Source organism: Geospiza fortis, unplaced genomic scaffold, assembly GCF_000277835.1.
Source record: "Geospiza fortis unplaced genomic scaffold, GeoFor_1.0 scaffold1303, whole genome shotgun sequence".
Taxonomy (NCBI): Eukaryota; Metazoa; Chordata; class Aves; order Passeriformes; family Thraupidae; genus Geospiza; species Geospiza fortis.
Window position 1 is genome coordinate 992,365 of NW_005054495.1, and position 22,946 is coordinate 1,015,310.

The 22,946-nt window shown below is 38.5% G+C and overlaps 1 protein-coding gene across 1 annotated transcript in view; it reads left to right on the forward strand.

The window, feature by feature from the left end:
• The window catches only part of ENO4 (enolase 4), a 58,430-nt gene that overhangs the window by 13,404 nt on the left and 22,080 nt on the right, over nt 1-22,946 (forward strand). Inside the window, 1 exon segment of the mRNA XM_014310191.2 lies at nt 3,395-3,543. Within this exon segment, the coding sequence (XP_014165666.2) occupies nt 3,395-3,543 (149 nt within the window).

The following is a 22,946-nucleotide window of genomic DNA, read 5'->3' on the forward strand; positions in this document are numbered from 1 at the left end:
CTTCTGAACCTGCTGTTCTCTTTGTGATAACTATGTTATGTCTTGAGCTACATTAAGATGACTTGAAAACTGAGAAACAGGATTAAATCTCTGTTGCTAATCTTTATGACTGTAACAAAGCCTAATGGGAAATTGGAAGGGATTCAGAGAAGAGTGAAAATTATGAAGGTGCTTGGGTAGTACATATTTAATTACCTTCAGAAGGCAGCAGCTCACTAACATGGGTGTAACCAGTGTTACCCAACCTTCAACACAAATCCGAGGAATATGGGGTCAGACTCACAGTAATGGGAGGTAATTTTTTACTGTTAAAAAACCTTTAATGGGATAAAAGGATGAAAGTTGTTTATACTGAATACCAGAAAGTATTTAAAAACTTTAAATCTGATATTATGAACAGATGATGTCACCTAGGAAATAGTTTGAAGATAGAAGTGGGTGGCTGTTGTCAACTGCCCACCCAGGCTGCAGCCTGTCCCCAAGGCACTCTCAAGAAAGGCATGGCCCAAGCAGCTCCTGGACTTTGTGACTGCTCTGCTGCACAGCTGGAATCCCACTGGCTGGAAATCAGCCCTCGTGCTCTCTGTAAGGTGCTGCACATACTGGCTGCACCTGCGCAAGTTCTTCTTAATGGCTGTGTTTGCATAGTTGCCTGTAAACCCACAGAGCTGGGATTCTTCTACAGCTCTTAAAAAAGCTGGGCTACACAACCCAGCAGAGTTTAAAGCTGAAGCATTTTGCCCATCTTTGAAAATAGCCCAAATGACCAGTTTGGTTTCCTCAGAAACAGTCCCTCTCAGCAATCTGGGTAGCAGCAAAGATTCATCAGGTCTTAAGCTACAACACTTCACCATTCAGAACTGTCTAGGGGAAGGGAAGGAGTCTTAATTCTGGAGTTTGTTTTGCCTCTAATCTAGCAGAACTCAACTATCAAACCACACTGTGACACTCCTTCATTACACATTGGAAGAAAGTTAAATTTCAACAAATGTGAGAGGAGGGAGGGATGGGCTGTTCCCCACTGAAAACCCTGCCACGCTTTTTGCATACTGTATTTTGCAATTGTTTTAAAACTATGCTGAGGATTATGGATAACAGTATTTTAGGCCAAATAAATAAATGGGACAGAGCAATCCTGCAGTGTCATTCTCCCCACTCTCCTTTTTCTGTGCTTTGAACAGCTAAGCCCATTGCAGAGAATATTTGACTTGGCAGTTAATCACCAAGGCAAAAGGTCATGTACAAAATCTCAGCTTCCAAGAAACACTCAGTTTAGCAGTTGCCACTAATTGACACCAAGAAAAGATCAGACTTCAAGCACTCAGACACTCCATTTCTCCCCATCAGTAAGTTAATTGCTGCCTCTTTCCCCACCTCAGGAGAGGCACTGGCCTCTGAAACCAGAGTGCCCAGCTTTTGAAGGGAGTCACACACATTGACCCAGACTTTTGCAAATGGCTCTTCAAAAGCCATTCTCTGGTGCTTCTTACAAAACACATTAAAATGGTGATCTTTCTTGGCTGTTCCTAATTATAAGGCTAATCTAATTCTCACTAAATGTTACAGCAGTTTCAATATTGGCCCCAGCAGGAGCGGAAACATGGAGTTATATTTAGCATCCAAAGATGATCCAGTGTTCACAAGGTCACAGAGTCTGGAACTGAGAAGAAGCTGCCACTTCTTGAAGTTACAGGGTTTATTGGAAAGAAGCTTCTGCTTCTTTTTCAGAGATTCTTTGTGGTTATTTTTAACCAGATCCCTGGAAAAATCCTCCTGGGGCTAAAATGAGGATTCGATAAGCCTAAAAGACAAAAGTTTCAGTAACCCTAGGTAGAAGTACATTCAGCAGAGTTGGTGCTCAGCCCAGTTTAGCAGTCCTTGTCTTTAGCCAACAGCACACTGCCATCGTGTGGTTCAGGCTGCCACCGGCAACTGGTGGAACATTGGGATGTTTTCAGCAGAGCTTTCCTAGTTTTAACTTCTATTATGTTAATAATATACCAACTTACTACTTTCAGGGTATTTATTGAAAGATTTTTTTAAATGAAAGTTTTTAATGTGGTTCCATCTTCAGGCTAGAAGAGTCAAAAATATTCAGTATCATTATTCAAAATGAACTGTATTTTGTTTGCTTTACTTTAATAGTGGGCTATCTCTAATGCAGACCACTGCCATCCTTCCATTTCCTTTAACTGATCCAAAATTAGTGGGTTATTTAAATAATTACATTATTTTTTATATTTTTGTCTTCATGCACATAACTTTACTGATCTGTTCAGTTGCTCCTCTAAACTGAGAATGAACTTTCTAGTCATTCCCTCAATCAGTTTGGATAAGTTTTCTAATTATAACTTGCCACTCCTCTCCCAGTTTATATTCGTGCCTGGTTTTGCTCCATCCTGGGAGTCCTGGGATTGTCAAATTTCATCCCATTAATTATTGCCCAGTGCTCCAATCTATCAAGATCCCTCTGCAGGATGTCTTGTCCCTCAAGAGACTCAATAGTATCTCCCAGTTTGGTATCAACAAATCTTCTCGTGGTGCATTCCACTCCTACATCCAGACCATTGAACAGAAATGGCTCTAAAATTGAGCTCTGAGGAACACTGATGATATTCTGGTGTTTTTTAGGAATTTGACTTTGAGAGGGAGGGCTGTCAGCAGTAGTCACTCATAGCTGTTACTGCAACAGCTCACTCTAAAAGGCTGGCTTTATTTTTACTCACAAGGATTGCAGCAGCACCTCCAAGGGACACTCAGTTGTTACTATCAAATAAACAACTTGCTTGGAGAAGATAACATTCAGAGCTCAAAGCAGGTATTTGTTATTGCATGTCCATGGAAAAAGGTCTTCCTGACTCAGTCCCTACCATGAGTACATGACATCCTGGATATTTTTCTGAGCTGAAGTTAATAAAAAGTCAAATTTGCTTTCCTTCTGGCACTTCTATATTCAAAAATTTAAAACTCATTTATGTGCATACATTTATGTGTATATAAGCATACACATTTACATCACCTTTATATATTCAGTTTCCTTTTTTTATAGTTTAGCAGGAGGACAGATACACTGGAATATCCCACGGGTATGTTATGCCATACATTGTAGAACATTATTTTCCATTATGTTCCAGAAAACAGAGTTTATGAAGCAGTCTTTCATAGACTCTTGTCAGTTTCTTGTCTCGTTTCTTTCCAAACTACACACCCATAATCCCAGCGCTATCCATTCCATTTCGGAAGCCTTCTCCACGGCCTCAGGTCAAATGCAGTGTTCCCTTGAGGGTCTGTGCCTTTCCGCACAGAAAGCCCAAAGCTCTCAGTATCCCGGGCTCCAGCAGGGAATCTCCCTTCCCTGTGCTGCTCCCATGGATGGCTCTGTTCGCTCCCCGAGTGCGCAGGACGTGCCGCTGGACACGGCGATCCAGAGGAGGGCGTGCTGTGGCTTCGGAAAGTGACCGTGTCCCTGGAGCCCGGGCACAATCCGGGGCAAAGAGCCCAAAACCAGCATGGGGAGCAGCTCCTGGGTGTAAGGGGAGGCAGGTGAGTGCGGGAAGCCGGGACAGTGAATTTCCCCCCCGGGCAGAGTACTCTCTGTGCCCGCCTCTGGGGGATGCTGCCCTCCCGCATCCCTGCGCTCCCAGCCTTGCCCTTGCTCTTCCTTGGATTTCTCCAAGCCAATCATCACACAACGACCCCTAGATTTGAAGAAGCTTTGTAGCGTGGGAGGTCTGCAGTGAAAGGTGAATGTTTTAAACCTGGTCAGTTGTCTGAGCTGCTAAACACCAATGGCTTCTCAGAATTTTAGGCTGAACTTGCAGAAAACACATATTTAATATTGAACCTAAGCTCTTTTTCCACCAGAAAAGAGCTGTCATATCCCTTTTTGAGAAAGACTGTTCAAAATTGGACACTTAGCAGGTCGTACAGTCATTAAAAAGATCTCATTTGTAAACAGAAGGGACATCTCAAAGATGAGCTCAGGTGGTCAGAGCATGGTACTGGTAACACCAAAGTTGTGGTTCAATCCCTGTAGGGCCCATTCACTTTAGAGTTGGACTTGATGATCCTTGTTTTACTTGATGATCCTTGGGTTACTTCCAACTCAGAATATTTTCTGTAAAATATTATGAAATTTTGCAACAGGAACCAACACAAAAAGCTTATCAGAGGATTTGGATCTCTGAATTCCAAAGGAAATACCTGCACACTCTGCCCTCCCCAACAATTTATGAGATTTACTTTATCAATCCTATGCCTTTGGAAACCCTTAACAATCATTAAGGAAACAAATCCTGCCTTTGAATAAAAGTTCTCTTTTAAGTTTAACATCTTTCCTACAGTACAACAATATATTTAAATAGGAGAAGCTAGACTTGTTAAAAAAGCTTCACTAACAGCTGGCAGAAGCCTTTTTCCTTAAAACAGCAAATATATTTCAAACCATTCCGTGATGAAAGTAAAAGAAAATGTAAAGGAATGGTATATGCAAAGAAAATTATAATGTAGATGAACGTTGTATTTTTTAAAGTGTGAAGTATTTTTAATATTATCAATGTCCATATAACCATTTTATGCAGAAATAACAATTACAGGCATTTTTAACATTTAAATTCTATTGCTTTTCATTTATTTGATTTGGTAAGGATTTTTATTAAATGAAAACTAGGATAGCTTTCATGTCTTCTAATGCATTCTGTTGTTGTATTACTGAAGTCAAGGGCAGCTTTTCCATAGACTTGAGTAAGAATTGAACTTTACAGTTCTAGTGAGAGGGAGGGATCTTAGTTCATCTTGATGAAAGGTGGGTACTTTGAATTGCTAAACACAGTTTTTGATAACTTTTGAAAAAATTAATATCTTGAGGCACTTATCAAAAGACTAGATAATGTCATACTCTGTTGCCCGGGAAATATGCACTTTTAGTTTTTCAAGGTCCTTTAAACCTGAATTTCCTGTCTTGACCTGTGAACTGTTATGATACACAGTTAAGCAGTTACAATCTTTTATTTCTGTGATGTTTCATTCCACAAGACCTGCATTTCAAAACCTCACATGCTGGTGCTGTGTCTGCAGGACAGTTTGCAAAATGCTCTGAGATCCTTTCAAATATAATGTGGATTTAAGATGGTCAAGCTGACCACTGTAAGACATCAGAGAGCTGGCATAGTCCCTGATATCTGACCAATGAAAAATCCTCATTCTTTCCACAATATTCAGCGGGTCCTGCAATTTTTCTCTCAACAGGACACAAAATGTTAGGTTACAGAACCCTTAAAATTCCCTGCTGGATCTCACAGAATCTGCAAGTCCCACCCCGTGGAGAATGCCACTTTGTGGCAGTCTCTGCACATTCCCTGAAAGAGTTCAAATTCTTTACACCAATTGAGTGCATTTCTGTCTCCTTTGAATGGCAGAGTGAATGGAGACACTTGAGAGTTCTTGGTCGCAGACATTCTAATTGATCTCTTGGCTGCAGTATACTGTAATTTGTATGGAAATATGCATTTCTCTCTGGAGGCTGTCCTGCAGTGGACTAAGCATAGCCATGTCACATAACAAGAGCACTTTATGAACCATAATTTTCTCTGTTCAAATTATATCTCTCAACTTGGGACGTGCATGAAGAACCTTTCCATATACACACACACACACAGGAGAGAACCTGTCAAAACATGTAGCTTTGATAACATTGACTCAAAACCTGAAGGCTTAACAAGAGCTCTCTATGAAATAAATGGAGAAGAGGCTAAAAATCATGTTCTCTTAGGCTAAACTGCTTTCCACACTATCCACAAGACAGCCTCAGCTGTGGTGTCCGTGGTGCAAATCTCATTAGATAGGCATGCTAGATAGAAACTCACTTCTAAGGAGTGCTCTGCCAGGAGGGGGAATTGGCAGCACACAGAGCACTTCCCCTTCCCATGCTGTGGGATCTGGTGAATCCCCAGCTGTTCTCTAAGGCAGACCTGTCAGGTCTCATGCACTGACTGACTCTTTTGTGCCACCTCTGTCACCACCAGCACCGCACATTTCCTCACGGCCGGAGCGCGGCTTCGCTCCCACTTTTGGGTCCCACACAGATGCAGGTGCTCAGTGTGCTGGGTGATTATCTGACCAGCTGCACTGCTCTGAGGGTCAAGGAGCAGGAGAGAGGTCACAGTCCTGGCTCTGCAGCTGGGGAATGTGCTCTTTAGCAGGACCCAGTGCTGACAGGAGCCCTGCTAGAAGGCATGCTCCCCTCTCAGGGCTGTGTGCTGCAGGATTTGGCTCTGTAATGACTGCAGAGATGCTTATCACCTAACCTTGCACTGGAATCTGTGCCCCAGCACATGGAATCTCATGTCTGAAGGACCAGAGCCTTAAAAGGTTTGTTTCATAGGCTTAGCTTTCCCATGAAATTTCTGCAAGGGACACGAGGAGACCTCAGAGATCTGGCTGGTATTTCCACAAGAAACCTTTTGTTGACCTTACCTTTACCCTTGTGCTATTACTGATCAGCTATTGGAGTCGCAGAAACAACAACATGAATTCTGATTTTTTTATTTTATTTTTTATTTACAGAATAAAAAGGCAACAAAGTAGTACTTATGGTGAAGGTAACAGCTGTGGACTGATTTATGCTTATTTCTGAGTCTCTCTTGGTGGCAATCAAAAATTACATTTCATAAATACATGTTTGTATACAGTTACTTAAAATGAAAAAGGCAAGTTTTTCATTCCTGAGATTTTAAATGTCATCCACCCAAAAAAAGAACTGTTAACATTTTAGCTGCCCTCAGTAGAGGAGGCCAGTGACTGACATATTAAAAGCCTCAAGGCTGTAGTTATTTACAAATTTTGATTTTCTAGATTCTTCCACATGTTTAATTCTGCTCCTCACCATAAACCTTCCCACTCTATTTCATTGACTGGCATTTTAACAATTATTTATTTATTCCTAACATTTCTTTTTCTGGCCTGATCTTTCATCACCTTCAGTACTATGCTAAGGAAGAACAAGAACTGGGAAATATCTTTATGCAGAAAACTTCCATTTGGTCTTGTGTACCATTTATTCCACAGTGATGGATGCAGCAAGTTTTCACTGCTGCACATGACCCTCTGTGGTATTTCCATAAAAACAGGAATAGCACTGCCTAAACAGAGGCATAATAAATTAGCAGAATTTAACAATTTTCCTCACAAATGTAGCCCTGAAATCCAGTAAAATAAGACTGAGGAAAAAATTAGATAAGCCGTGCTTTACTGTAATTAGAATCTTATGTTTTATTTGTCAGAAGAACTTCCTGTGGCACAGTCTCCACTGACAACCACATTTTGTTTAGGGTATCATATATGTTAGAATATAGATATCTGTTCTTTAAGGCATTAAATCTTTCATTGTACAAAAACCCACAGTCCTCACATGTAAGGATGTGATCTTAAAGATTTATAATTTCTATTATATTTCCTGAATCTCAATTAGAAATGTGCAATTGCATTTATTTTTATGTCCTGAGCCCTAAACATCTGGGAGGCTGGAAAATCTTAGTGCATTTTAAAATTTCATTTCATCTAGAGGTGCAAACATAAAAAAACCCCATAAAAAACAATAAACAGGCCACCTTATCCAAATAATCCAATCCAATTAAAACAATAATGTTATTTTGTATGAAAATCCCAGTCAGACAGCCTTTTTAAAAGTTAAAAATAGTAATTCACAGTAAAAAAAATTTAAATGGAATGTGTAAGTTTGCTATCCATCTTATAAGGTAATAAGCAGTGGCAAAGCAACATAAAAAGATATAAAGAGTAAGAAATACTTCAAGAATTTAGAGTATGTTTCAAAGACAGGTGTACTAATAACCCCCCTCAGTGTGTAAGGAAACCATATTCAGAGGAGTCATTAATTATGCTTAACCTTCAATAGCAGTCTGCCCACAATAGTATTCTGCAGAACTTAATGTGTATCTGCTTTCTCTAAGCAATTTCCTCCACTGTTGACTGCTATATCTGATCAAAGTGAAATAAATATTAGCCCTTGCAGATATTGTTCACCCTCCTTTTTCCTATGGTCAAATAAATCCAGATACTCAGGAGGAAAACCAGCAATCAGAATTCCACACAAGATCTAAATCCTCAGTTGTCAGGTTCCAAGAACTTGAACCTTCTTGTTCCCATACCTGTATTTGCTATATTTCACCCATTATATTCCACTTGCTGTCTTTCCATGTGCTACCACCACCTAGCAACAAGTGAGTTTGCTGTTGTCATTTCACTAACCCTGAAGAAACTTAGTTCTGTCTTCAAAGTTGTTGTATGGGTGGAGTCTGAGGCAACTCCCACAGTGGGGCTTCAGTAAAATAAAGCAGAAGCAGATGGGAACTTGCCAGGCATTTTTTATGTGGCTAAAGTTGTAACCTGCATGCAAGAAGATCTCAAGAAACCTTAAATTCTCCAGAGCCAAGCACCTCTTCTAAAAACATTCCCACCAGTTCATTTCTTCTTTTTTAATTTTGCTCACAGTTCTAACAATAGGTGATCTTACACATCTACTTTAACACCAGTGGAAGAAAGAATGGGATCTACATTTCCTGGGCATTATTCAGCTTTGAGTAATGCACCCTCATGCCTCCACTCAGAAAGGGAAATGTCAATGGGTAGGTTTGGCAGATGAGCCACCTTGTGCAAAAGTCAAAGTTTTAAATACCTGGTTGCTTTGGTTCCCTGCAGTGCACATGTTGGAACTAAGCCCAAGGGAACAGCCTCACTTCCCAATCCTCTGCAATCTTCTCTCCCCTTCCTCCCTTCTCCCCCCAGTATTCCTAGAGAGCTAATCAGTTCTTCCACAGCTGCACAAAGGGCAGCTTTTAAAAAATCTCATTATTACACTGTGCAGTACATTACAATGGTGATAAAAGGGGCATCTCTATTTAGCCTTACCTGGCTTCTAGATTTCAGTCAAAAAAAGGTTTAATTTTAAGGATGACTCTTGCTACCTTCTCATTATTACATAAGATTCAGATATTACATTTCCATCTTTATTAATTGATAATTCACATTGCTCTGGATGTACTTTATTTACTTCTTTTCCTGAAGAGAGAATAAACAATTTGATTCCTGAAAGCTTTCTAATTTTTCCCTCCCCATTTTTTTTTTTTTTTTTTTTCTATTGAACGTAAAACAGATGGACAAGATAAAACAAGGGAGGAAAGAGAGTTCTAATGGACTGGATTAACTAATCAAAGAAAGATGAGAATAATGTTTCTTACTGGCAGGTTTGCAACTCTGTATTTTGCTTCAGCAGATCCTTAGCAAAATCTAGACTTAAACACAGGACAAGGAAATGAAAAGAATGCAGAAGCTGCTCTGTGTTTGGGATTGATTCTACTTCCTCCTATTCATTTCCTCCACTATTTGAAAATAAAGAAAGAAAAGATACACACCCCATGACTATATTTAGTTCCAGTTAAAAGAAGATTCGTGCTTTCTTTTTTTTAGATACTGTAAAGGCTGAACACTCAACTAACCCCCTGTGTTTAGGTTTCCCTGAGTGCTTCACAGAGATTTGTTAAAGATATAAAATAGCACACCAAACAATGAAAGAGCTTGTTTCCCCAACCATTTCTGTTGAAAGCTACTTTGTATTTGTTCCTATGCAACAAAAATTAACTTTATGTGTAGGTGTTCCATGTTTTTACAAACTCTACACTCCTTAGTTGTTATAAGATTAAAACAATTTTCTCCCTCAGTAAATGCTTCCCTTGAAAACCAGCTGGAAGCACATAATTCATCTGTCCATTTATAGCTTCTATTTTCTTCTAGGCACTGAGAAACTACTGATTGTGATTGTTGTTTTCCCTTTTAAGAAGCTGATGTTGAACAAGTGACAGATAAGACAATTTAATGTTTTGGTGACCATACAGATCGATTTTTCATTTATTCTGAAGTTTAAAAGACAAAAAAGACAAGCAACTAAGGTATGATTGCAGAGATTTTGTTTAGCAAATTACTCTTCTATACCCAGAAAATTTAACAAGGCACTCTCATTAAACCTGCAGGGAGTTTTAAGGTAGCTTTAGTACCAATATTTTTCAAAAAATGCACTCAAAGATTTTTTCCCCTGAACCATTTTCTTCTCTATGGAATCTATCAGAACAGTTTAGAGATACAGTACGAGTCTTTAGGTGTGAATAATAGAAAAATAAGAAAAAAAAAGAAATTTATTACCACAGGCTGCAGAAGGTCTCAATAAAAAGATAAGTGAAAAGGGAACATTGTGGGATTTCTGAATTGGACAGAGAAATGGAAAAACCATACAAATTTGGGAAAATGTTTGTATGGAAAAGGTAAGAATTGGTATCACACTTTACATGAAGACTCTAAACACTGCTGAAATCTGCTGTTCTGCATGAAGAAATCCTTCTGGGGAAAGCAGGGGGCCTTGGGTATCTGACCTGGCTGTCCTCCAGAAGTTTAAGGATGAAGAACACCTAAGACAAAATCTTCTTCTTTCCATTTATTCTTCAGGAGTCTAAACTTGGATGCCAGAACTGTTTATCTGTACCCAGTCATGATGTCAGGTAAGGTAGCACTTGCAGTAATTTATGCAGTTTTCATGATATTACACAAAAATAAAAACTGAGATGACTAATCAACTCCGAGTAGTCAACAGAGACATTTAAATTGCTTTCAGGAACACCCTAAATAGCTTTCAGTCATATTTCAGTCATATCCACTGTTTTCAGCTTACTGGATATTTGCAAGAAATTTAAAAATTATGTCAAGGATTTCATAGTGATATCCCTAGCAATCCTAGAGATGTCCTGGAGGTACTGTGTTGTTTTATGTTCACAAATCTTACTGCCTTCACAATGTTAAACATCACAGAATCACTATAAAACCCCCAGAATTTTAGGTTCAGAAACCCCAGAAGTGATCCTAGAGATAAGCCTGGTTCCATCTATCTATACATAGATAGATATAAAAAACATGAAGCTACTAAAAATAGCAGAAAATTCTCATCTTTGTTCTTATGAAGCAATTTTTTTCTGTCTGCTCATTTTACTGATGGAAATTTTACATGCCAGGGATCAATATCTGTGAAAATAATTTAGAACGTGTCTATAGATAGTAATTTTGCACTGGTATTCACTATGAGATTTTTCCATGGGCTTAACTGTTATTCTCATTATTAAAAATACTACAAATCTTAAGCCATATTAATGAACTTGTTTCTATGCAAGTTTTGCAGTACAATAGAATTACATCACTATCACTATCCTAAAAATAACCATTGGCTCTGCTAAATGCTAGAAGCAGATTTTATTGCCTCATATACTACTCTTGACCACTTAATTAACTCCCACAAAAGCTAATTAATTAGACATCACAGTCTCTAATCATTCTGGAATTTGCTCTATTATGTTCAGCTGGAATATCCTCTTTCCTCAACAGACCCCCTAAAGTTTAGATGAACACAATAAGGCACTATGGGGTTTTTATTTTCATCTTTCCAGATACTCAAGATCAGGATTGAATATTTAGACTGATTCTTTTTTTTTTAAGATTCTCCCTATTTAACTCTGTCTTTAATTCAGTGGATGTTTTTGTGTGCTTGAAAGGCTTCACCCTATTTGGTGTTAGTGTTCTAGCATTTTAACCTAGCATTGCCAAAAAAATCATTCTTGAGAAGGCAAGAATTTCATCAGCTTAACTCAGTGACTGCCTACTGCTGCTCTATCACAACATGCATGCCACATGCACTGGTATTTTTTCAAGTGACTTATCAATTAAACTCAAAAGCTGCACCTCCACCATTCCAAACTGTTTTGTCAACAAGATGCAGCCGCTCTGTAAAGTCAGCCAGTGTATCGTGGTGGAATGAAAGTACCAATGAGAAACAAGCTGATAAATTGGTTTGACTAATCATTAAAACCCATCCAGTATAATCGTTTTAGCTGATCTTGTTTAAGTCATTCCGAGGAGCTGCCAAGAGAGTTCAGGGACAGGTCGATCTTCTATTCGCATCATGCAAGGATCAGGCAGATAAAATCCGATCAGTTACCTGACCATTCTTGCATTTATATGTAATTATTCCGTGTTGTTTTAAAGCTTCCATCTGGAGGAAAGAAATCTGTTCTGTTCCTGACCTTTTCAGACCTCATGTCACTGTATTTAGCTTTAACAGATGGATTCTACTGATCTGATATGAAAATAGAAATAAAAGATTGAAAACATGAAAAGAGCGGAAAAATATAGAATCATTAAAGCCCTGATTCACTCCTAAGTGCAGGTCAGTGGGTGAATCTTCACTGGATTCATGGGTCATTGGTCAGGCCTCACAGCTTGTTCCTGCCCTAAACTGCAAAAGAATTAAAGAGACTCTATTAAGAAGGTGACTGGCACTACCTTCCTCTGAGTGGGAGAGAGCAGGAAGGACTGCTAGCACACACTGTATCCCCAAGGTCATGACTACTCTAACACACAGCTCCAGTCTAAAGTGCCAGCTCTGAACAACACTCACATCTACCTTGTGGCAGTGAGAGCAATTGCTCTGAGCACAGCAGATTTCTGCACAAAAGTAGAATTCTTCCAGCCAGTGCATGTCTTTTTGTCAATTTCTTCAATTTCTTATTCAATTTCGCCGAAGGCAACAGAGGAGTATTTTTTGTCTCCAGAGTGGAATGTTTTTTGAGTTGTCTCTTGGATCAGAGATAAGGACAAACAAAAGAAATAAATTTTAAAAAACAAGGAAGTGTTTAACATCATTAATAAGAAGGGATGCAACTGTTTCCTATTTTAGTCTTCCTGTTTAAAAAAACCATACACATCCTATCATTGCAATATAGCTACAACTATCAAGTGATATAATTTCCTTTATTGTTTCCTGCCCTTAATACTATTGAGCATTATTAACCAGTAGTCTGTAATTCTCCAACTGCTGCCTTTTACTGCAGCAGTGGTTTCATTCCATAGAGGCCAGAGCAATTCCTGCACGTAGTGACTTTTATGTAAATGGGGAATGGTTAAATTCATCAGCCTAAATTTAGGAGTCACAAGTCTTGGTTGTAAGTTCTATAAACCAGATACTTTCTGGAAATTATATTCACCTTACATTAAAGAAATCCAGTAAATTATTTCACCGTTCATCAGTCTAATGCTTTGTGCCATTTCTGGGTAAACAAGTTTGAAAATCTGGACTTACGTTTACAATGGTCAGCAATGCGTTTATGTTTTAAGGGCTATTTTCTCAGTTAACATAAACTAGAATAACTCAGCTGAAGTCAAAGTGTTATCAACTAACTAAGTGAGAATTTATGTTTTAAAAAGCCAATTCTCCAATATGCTTGTGACCCAATTTTCAAGACTCCTAAAACTGGCCAACTGTTCCAAAGCATGTGGCCACATATGAAGACAGTCAGTGTGCCACTAAAAAACAGGTGAGGTCAAAGGAAAACTTTATGTATTCTATTTTTCTTGCTTTTTTTTAAGAAACTAGTTTTTCTACAGTAGTGATGAAATAAAATTTTAAACAAGTTCTAGGCTTTTTATTGTGACTGCAGAAGCATTTTATATTTTAAGCGTTACCCAAGGTGTTTATTTAATATACATTAATAATAAGGAATAGGTTTGCAACAAAGAAGTAGGAGGGATATTATTTATGCAAGGATCTACATTTATTTCTTTTCTTTTCCATATCTGGACTGCCCAGTGCCTGGCTCCTGGAACCTGTGCTGTTTCTGCACCAGTGCCTAAGGTTTATTTGGGGAGGGGAGGGAGAAGGGCTGCTAATGATCTCCCAGAGATAAATGAAATTGCTGATTTAGTCAAGCTCATTCTTGACCTTGACACAAGATGGGACAGGCAAAGGGAAGAGCACAAAATAGAGCAAGTGCAAGAAAGGAAGATCAAACGAATGCTCAGGTCTGGCCAAGACCCCCCCTACATTCAGCTAACACCTGGCTGAGTTAGAAAACATGACCAGCCCAACCTTCCTGTAGGAGCCGATTGAAGCTGTCAGCTCCCGGCTTGTCACCCACTGCATCAGGAGGCCCCTGGGCTGCCACAAGAGCCCTAATTAGGCAGAAATGGCACTTGGGCAACTGACCCGCCAGGACCTTTGGCAAAGCATTTAACATCATTAGTTAACATTTTTATTAAAAAAAGTGTGAATGTAAATGAACAGCCAATGCATTTCAATAGGGTTTGTCGGTGGCATTGCACGCCCCCCCGCTCTCCCAACCACACACACACTTTTTTGCATGAATAGTTCACTTGTTTTCTCTAAAGGGGGATGGGGAGGTAGAGACTGTTTTTCAAAGGGAACAAGACATGTTCAAAGCAGAAACAAGGTCTTAAACAATCAGACACAAACTCTTGCCTTTTGGGAAGCGTGTTGGGGAGTGAACAAACAGCCAAATGCAATCCTACCTGCAACATGCCTAAGGGGATGTCTGAAAGGGAAGGCAGGCATAACCCACACCTGAGCACAGAGATACAAAATCACATGTTCATCTGATTGTTCCAAGGGTATTCATTGTGCTCTTGTTCTTTTCTGTTACATCCAAGAATAGGTGCCTAATCCAGTAAGCCTGCAACCCTTTGCCACAGCTATCAAATACTACAGCAGCAGAAAAGAATGAACATCTAAGAATATACTGTCCTCCTCTTTCTTTGTAATTCCTTTATTCATTGCACATTACCTTTGACAGAAGATTACCAAAAAATACCACTCAAGCATATTAGCAACCTACCTTAATTAAGTCCCCACTAGCAGCAGTTTATCTGTGAAAAGTTATTTATTCATACAGAAGAGTATGCAGCCTTGAGGCACTTTATTAGTACTCCATTCTTTTCTGCAGGTTATTTAACTAAAGAGTTTCCATAATTTATCAATACCTGCCCAAAATCCAGGGACAGATTTTGGAAATAAGAGACACATGAAAATTAAATTATTACAAATATACTACCTAATAAAGAATAGGACAGGACTTAGAAACGTGTACTGCCCTGTGATATTTTATGTCTGCTTCCTAGGAACAAATAACTTTTATTTTCTTTGAACCCATTATCTCCTTCTTCCTCCAATGGAAGCTACAAAATTCAGTTCTAGGGCTGATTCCTTAGGGCAGATAAAGCCCATATTACCCCAGATTTTGGAATTTCTTCCCTCAGTCTATAACAGCCATATCTTACCAGCAACAATTTTTTCCACCAATGAAAAGTTTTTTTCGTTCCATTACATTCTACATACATTCCATTACACTCTAGCTACATGACCTATCACTTATGCTTTCTAAAAAAATACAAATGTATTAAGAAATTAAAATAGACCTCCCACAATTTGGGACTCAGGTAATGAAGATATTGGTTCAAAACCCAACTCATCAATCTTGCTCTGAAGTCCATGGAAGTTTATCCATTTTCTCAGAACCACATTTAAAAAAATGAAATAATAATATTATCATTTTATCACACATTGGCTTACCCAGAGATTCCAGTCCCTGACTGTTTCCAAGTCACGTACATGCCATATCAGGGGAAAAAAAAACCCAAACCCAAAACTTGGCTATGCATTCCTCCTGGTCTGGGCTGGGATAGAGCTAATTTTCTTCCTAGTAGCTGGCACAGTGCTGTGTTTTGGATTTAGCAAGAGAATCATGCTGATAATGCACTGATGTGTTTAGCTGTTGCTAAGTAGTGTTTACTCTAAGTCAAGGACTTTCAGTTTCCCATGCTCTGCCAGTGAGGAGGTGATCAAGCAGTTGTGAGGAAGCAGGGCCAGGATATGACCCCAACTTGCCAATGGGATATTGCACACCACAGAAGTGGAGGGAATTGGCCAGGAGCCACTGGTCACTGCAGGAGGATGGGCTGGGTATGGCTCAGTGGATAGCAAGCAGTTGCATTGTGTATCACTTGTTTCTCTTTCATAAATGCTCTGAGATCTACAGATCATGCCATGTAAATTCTTACTCTCTTTGTGTGTGTATCTATACACAAACAAGTGTTTGCATTCTCTTTGTAGACAAGCATGTGTAGCCTTTGAAACAACATGAAATTCTAGATATACATTTTTAAAGCACAATACTAAGTTTAGGAATCCATGTAAGAAGCCTGGCTTGATCTCTTGATTCAGCTATTGACAGCAAGCGAGCAGGTAATTTTGGCAGCACAGAAATAATTTTTATCAGTGAATTAAAAAAAAAATCCACGTCTTTCTTTCTAGAGCAGAAATAAGATGAGATAGATATTTTAAAAATTTATTTGCTAATGATACTCATCTGGTGACTTGTCTATCCCCATGATGCAGGTTTTTGGCTTGAAAACAGTTTCAGAAAAAAAAATCCTTGGGAATTGCCCAAAAAGCAGAATCATACAAGGCTCAGAAAGTTGGTAACTGTAAAGAGTCTATAAGTGACCCCTTTTCCCATCACATGACTATTTTCCAGTCTGGTTCTTCAGTATGGCTGCTCCTCTCCCGCTGGGAACTCGAGGGGTGGGTGAAGGGAGAGAGAGGTGACAGCTTATTGAAAAGCCACTGCTCCCTGCCTAGTTTTGGCACATTTTCTGCAGGTGCCTCGCACTATAGCCACAATAGGCTCTGGAAGAGAGGATTCAGACCTGTCAACAGCTACAGGAGGCAACTGCACAGCTTTGTCTTACAGGCTAACTTCATTGTCTGCTGCTCTGAACCCTGCAGCACAGGCACCCGTTAATGAGATGAGCCCCTTTTCCCTCCATTTGTTCCTCCCTCTGCTTCTCCTGCCTTTCTGTAATGATTTCACTTGATCGCATTGGTTGCTTTCTAGTGGGGATTGCTCCAACAATCAGATAAGATAATTGCCTGTAGAATACTGCTCAGCAACAACTATTACTTCCTTTGCTGAAAATGTCAGAGCAATTGAAAGCTCTTAGTGAAGTTCAAGAACAAGGAGGCAGAGAAGAGGCAGCTCCTCTATAGGTACCTATCTGTGTATATTTAGCAAGTTTGCAGTGGCCAGCTCTCCTGGGTGATTTTACTTTATAAGCAACATTTTGAGCATACTTTATATTTTCATGACTTTTAAAACAACTTAAACAATGTAAACATACACACCAAGTATTTCTCACATTTACCTCAGCTTTGGAAGACAATATTATAGAACTGCCTGGTTTGCATTTCCCCCAATTCCTATTCAATTTCTAGAGACCAAACTAATGCAATTTCTTTTTAATTTTAAAATTTAATCTTAAAATTTAATCTTGAAATACTGTCTTCATACAAAAGTTTCTGAGGTGAAATGACAGCTGATAGAAAAGTGACATACCAAGAGAAGATCATTTAAATATTGTACTCCAAATATAAGTACAATTAAAATACCAGAAATAGTTTGGGCCACTATTTAATTCACTTCTTCACCTGAAACACACACTGCCACTGCCAAAAACCACGTGATGTTACGCCCTGATGAACAATTCGAGAGCAAACCCACAGACATAATGCTTTTTATCAGTAAAGTATACAGGCTCTAGAGATTTTGTATGACATCAAGATCTCCATTTATTTGACTGACAGGGCAAATAAGCAAGAAAAAAACCACACATGCAAAAATTTACTCAGTGCACAATTGGAAAAACTGCACAAAACCTCATCCTTTATCCTTTTCCATTTCCCATTTTCCTATACTGTGTATGCACTGTCAACAATAACACACCATCACATAGCCATAGCCATCAATTCTTTTTACTGTGAATTTCATAAAGAATAAATAGCTTTTGACAGCTTCTTAGAGTTCTGTGAAAAGAGCAGAGAGTTGAATCAGCAGCTGGATCATTACAGGCTATTCATATGCTGAGTTACTGAGGAACCAACACAGGGAAATTCCTTATTCTTTGGAGAGGAACTCCAACATAGGCAACCATATGACAGTTGATTTTTGCAGCATCATGGGATTCCAGCACCCAAATCAGTGACTGATATCTGGAGAGATACAGGCCCCAGTCTAGCAATATTATTCAACCAAACTTACACTAGTTTAACTATGTAGAGAGCCAGATGTACAACTTGTTTATACATTCGATGCTTCAGAAACTGAACACTATTTTAGAGTTAATTTCATGGTTATGTTTCGCTATATAAAGCTATGTGCAGTAGGACTTGCTCCTCAAAAACTTAAATTAATCATAGTGTGGGTATCAACTAAACCAAGCACTGATTTTTGAAGTCCATTTTATAACTTATTCTGAATTACTTAGAGGCTTTTGCTGGATGATAAGTTCTGCAGCAGTGAAGTAAAAGGACTCTGTTTATATTCTGTTTTCTGACATTAAATATAATTTCCTCTTATTCTTTTCATGAGCATAGTTTGAAAACTTGATCATTGCAGGAGGCGCAATTTTTTAAAATAGTGCCATAACTTGTTTGTCAAAATTAAAGTTGAAATTCTGCCTAAAACGTCAACATGAAGAACTGCCATACAGAAAATTGAGAGTAAGTGATCTCTCTTTGTGTCTGAAGCTTAGGCTAGCAGTCTGACTCTGGAGCCCTTGACAAAAACTCACACTTCTGGAGAAAAGCTGGAAGTGGTAATTGCTACTGATGCTTGTCCTGAAACAACTTGGCCTTTGAATGAACTCCCATTACAGGGCAGACTGGTGCAGGAGCTTCACAAACACTTCATGACAGTCCTGAAAAAATGACCCTTTAGAAGCAGGAAACAAAAAAGAAAAGCTCTGCTATCTCCTGACAAGGAGCTAGGGGATTTAAGATGTTCCTGTGCTCTTTTTCTTGATTCTTATCCTCACCGAATGTAGGTAGAATTAAAACAAAATTGAGAGCCATGCTGTTTATTAAGATGTTTTGCTGCAAGCAGGCAGTAATCCAGCTCAGATTTAAGCCTAAAAGCCTTTCAACTTGTAGATCATATTCTTGATATACACAGGAGGTGAGGAGTAGATGAGCCAACAGCCCTTTGTGGATTTCAGCTAGTAAGTGCCAGGATACCATTTAACTTTTACAATAGAGCAATAGTGAGCACTTCTTAAAATAATTTCATTGTGTCACCTACTTATACACAGAATGTTCTAGTCTGTGTGTGATGGACTGCTTCTCTCCCCATGGAGCAGGTAACTGAGAATTATTAAACTGGCACAGTCAAAAAACCTGAAGGTTTTACACTCTGACAAAGACAACTATGTACAATTGGTACTAGTCTTGCTTGGCTTAACCACTAAGCATCAGCAATTGCCAAAAAATACATTCTCTTTCGTTGCTGAGGAATGTGATGAATTTTATGATGGCTGTTTGGGCGCATAAGGTGTAGTGATTGTTTTCTTGTTGAAGCCTGATGAGTTTTACACAGTCCTTCTCATTGCTTTAGGTACATTTCACAAAACACACAAATGCAAATTTACTATCTTCTTCCTGTTCTCCAGAGTCTTCTGTCAAAAACCTCTTTTTCTCACTCCTCCCCTCATGTTGTTACATCAGCTATTTGTAAGAAACTGAGATGAGAATGAAGTTAAAGGTACATTCCTATCACTGTAAGAGACAGCAAGTAGACAATGTTTTGAGTGGATAACGAGCATATTTTCTAATAAATAATACATCCTGGTAGAAACCTGACACTGAATTCTATTCTTCAGCACAATTCCAGTTACGCTCCATTGAGCCATAACTTTTCTTACACTAACATAATGAAATACACCATATCAATACACCACAACCAAACAGGGTTGTGCAATTCCATCAGTGCAATTAATGTAAGAAAGAGAAGGACTTACTGGAGTGAGTCCTGTGCAGAGCACAAGGAGGATTAAAGGGCTGCAGAGTCTTTCATAATGGAAGAAGCTGAGACAGCTGGAACTCTTCAGTCAGGGAAAGAGAAGGCTCAGGGGGCTCTCATCGATGTGTATAAATACTTGATGGGAGGGAATGAAGAGGAGAACTCTTCTCAGCAGATCCCACTGGCAAAAGAAGAGGCACAAATTAAAAAATAGCCCATTCAGTGTAAGACAACAATATAATTTTTGCCCTGAGTGCAGTCAAACACTGGAGCAGGTGGCCCAGAGAGGTTATGGAATCTCCCTCTGGAGACATCCCAAACCTGAGTGCACATGGTCCTGGGCAACCTGCTTGAGTGGACCCTGCCTGAGCAGGTGAGATGGAGTAGATGATATCAAAAGAACTCTTCCAACCGAAATTATTGTGAGTCTGTAATTTACATCATAGGATAGCTTCAGGAAAGAAAGATCAAATTTTGTGAAAATCCATTTGAAAGCCGTACCCTTGTGCTCTAGGAATCTGAAATGCTGTGTTAATATTAAACAGCATTTTTTTCTAAAAGTCATCATGTTAATTACCCTATTTATTTAATAAAGTTTTCAATTGTTCAATTGAACCAAAAATATTTTCCAAAACCAAGCGACAATCAGAAGTAGAATATTTCTATATTGGTCCGTATGTGTTTGAATTTTGAAGCATTTTTATCAATGTCTGAAGATAATGAATGCAGGTTGTATATTAGAAACATTCACTATCTCTATATTTATATCAGCCACTGCTTAATTTTAGAAAACAGAGATATTTGAAATTTGAACTAATCCCTTCTGTGCAAATGCACCATGCCTGGTTATTGCTCCAAAAGTCACATCTCTTCCAAAACACTACAAACCCAGCAGACTGACCTCATGGTCATGGAACTCTTTAATTTCCAGCCTTTCTGTCAGAAATGCTATGCATTTACAAGTGTCATCGATTTTCAATGGAAGTCAAAGGTGCACAGGCTCACTCAAAATCTTCTGCTTTGAGACAAGCCACACAACAAGCTTCTAATGGGATTCTCTCGGTACAAAAAATTTTTAAAAATAGTATTTCATGGATGAGTACACCCCCAAGCACTAATGCCAGTCAATGGATTCTTTTCCTACAAAATAAGGTATATTTCATTGCATAAGCTGGATGTCATTCAAACATGTCTGAGTGTCTTATATGGAACTGGCAATATAATGTGTTCTTCAGAAGTCAGACTTTGAAAAGCTTTTCAGTTTACAACCACATCTCACTTCAAAAATGTGCATAGAGTATGTAAGATCATTACTTCCTTTCCTTTCTTTTTTTAATTAACTGGGTCTTGAAGTGAAGAAACAATTAAAGGTAACAACAGAAATAGGGGAACATTGGCAATTTTGCCTCCAGACCTCAAACAGCATTTCCCTAGCCCTAGGGGAACTATTTAAAAGTTGTTAGTAACAAAAAAAGGGATCAAAATGGTTATAAATGTCATGACTTTCATAAAAGATCTGATAATTTTGCAGAGTTGTGAAAAAATACCACAATAGGAAGCAAGGTTTTTGAAAAAAAACAGACCATATTTTTGAATTAAAGAAACCTAGATTAGTGAAATGGAAGAAATGAAGTCAGTTATAAATTCGTATGATCTTATGGGCTTATCACGAAATGATAGTCAAGCTTTTGCTCCAGATGGTGCAATAGTGCTTGCGACATCCACTTTGAACTGCAATCTAGTTATGTGTCAGGCAGGAGAGTCCATTATTCACTGCATCAGTGCTGGGGAAAGAAGGTTAAAAGTTCAAGACATGCCCCAAGTGATTAAGGTTGTAAAAATCAGGAGATATACCATGAGGAAAAAAATGCCACTCTTCCTTTTCTTCCATACTCAGTTTGTTCCCCAAAAAAATGTGCTTAAGGAAAAAAAATCCAAATCCAAACAAAACACCAAAATCCCAAAATGACAAAAAAATAACAGGATGGAGGAATACCACAATTCACTACAGTAATGAACAAATTATCTTTTTATTTGAACTCCTTAAAGAATTCTGCCACCAGCTTCATTTTACCTAGAAAGAAACAAAAAGGCTTCTCTTAAAAATCTGTCCACAAGGACTTGAGAACTCAGTTAACACTTTCTCACTGGTGATATTCTTCTCAGCTATTACATACTTGTAACTAACTCAGATTTCAAACTTTATTTTTCATGTACCCCATGGATTACCAGTTCATCTGCACTAGTCAGGCTTCATTTCTCAGCCATGGAAATCTTTGCTCTGCTGATCAGTAACACAACCTACAAATTGTCTCCCACCACCCCAAAAGTTTCTGTATTTGGAACTGCAAGTGCCACTTCTCCAATACTTAAGCAAATTTTGATTTCTAATTCAATAGAAAAAGAAGAAGATGCAAAACCTGAAAGGTGCAGCTAAAAACATTTCAATTAAAAAAATATGTTCTGCAAAATTCTTCATAGTGAGAGTAATATATGGAAAGTATTAGAAGAAAAGGTGCTTTAGTGCTCAGAACCTTTGAAAAGGTATGAAGTAATTATTTTCAGGAAGGTCTCATCTTTCAACAAACAGGTAGAAAAGAGTAATTCCATTGTAATAATTTTTCTGTCTGCCATTTTCTAACTCTCTGTTTATCTCTGAGCTTGACTGCACATTTGTACAAATTGTATCATGATTTATGTACTATAAATATATTATGGCCATGTTGCTGCATCCTCTTTGAAATAAAGTCAATACCTCATATGCAATAACTGATGTATTAGCACACATTTCATGTAAAGTACTGAATATGAATTTCACATCATTTGATAACACTCCGACTCTGTATATATTTGTTAAGTGTGTTAACATTTCAGAGTAGCATATTGACAATGCAGACAAAAATCCCTCACATCACATCAGGGTCCTTGAACTATGTAGGATTTAGTAATGCCTAAAGTTCACAACAGTTACTTCAAAATGCACAAAGAAATCCTGTAGCAATCTCCTGATATCCAAGACTAAACCTAGCGCTCAACAATAACCCCTGCATTACATTAAAAACCCCACACACTACAAAACTATATCTAAATTTGAGGATAACCTTCTGTAAACTCAAAACTCAGCTCAAAAACTTGTCTTTAAATGCTGTGTGTTCCTAATCACCTTTGGAGCTAGGATGATAAAGCCTGTGAGCT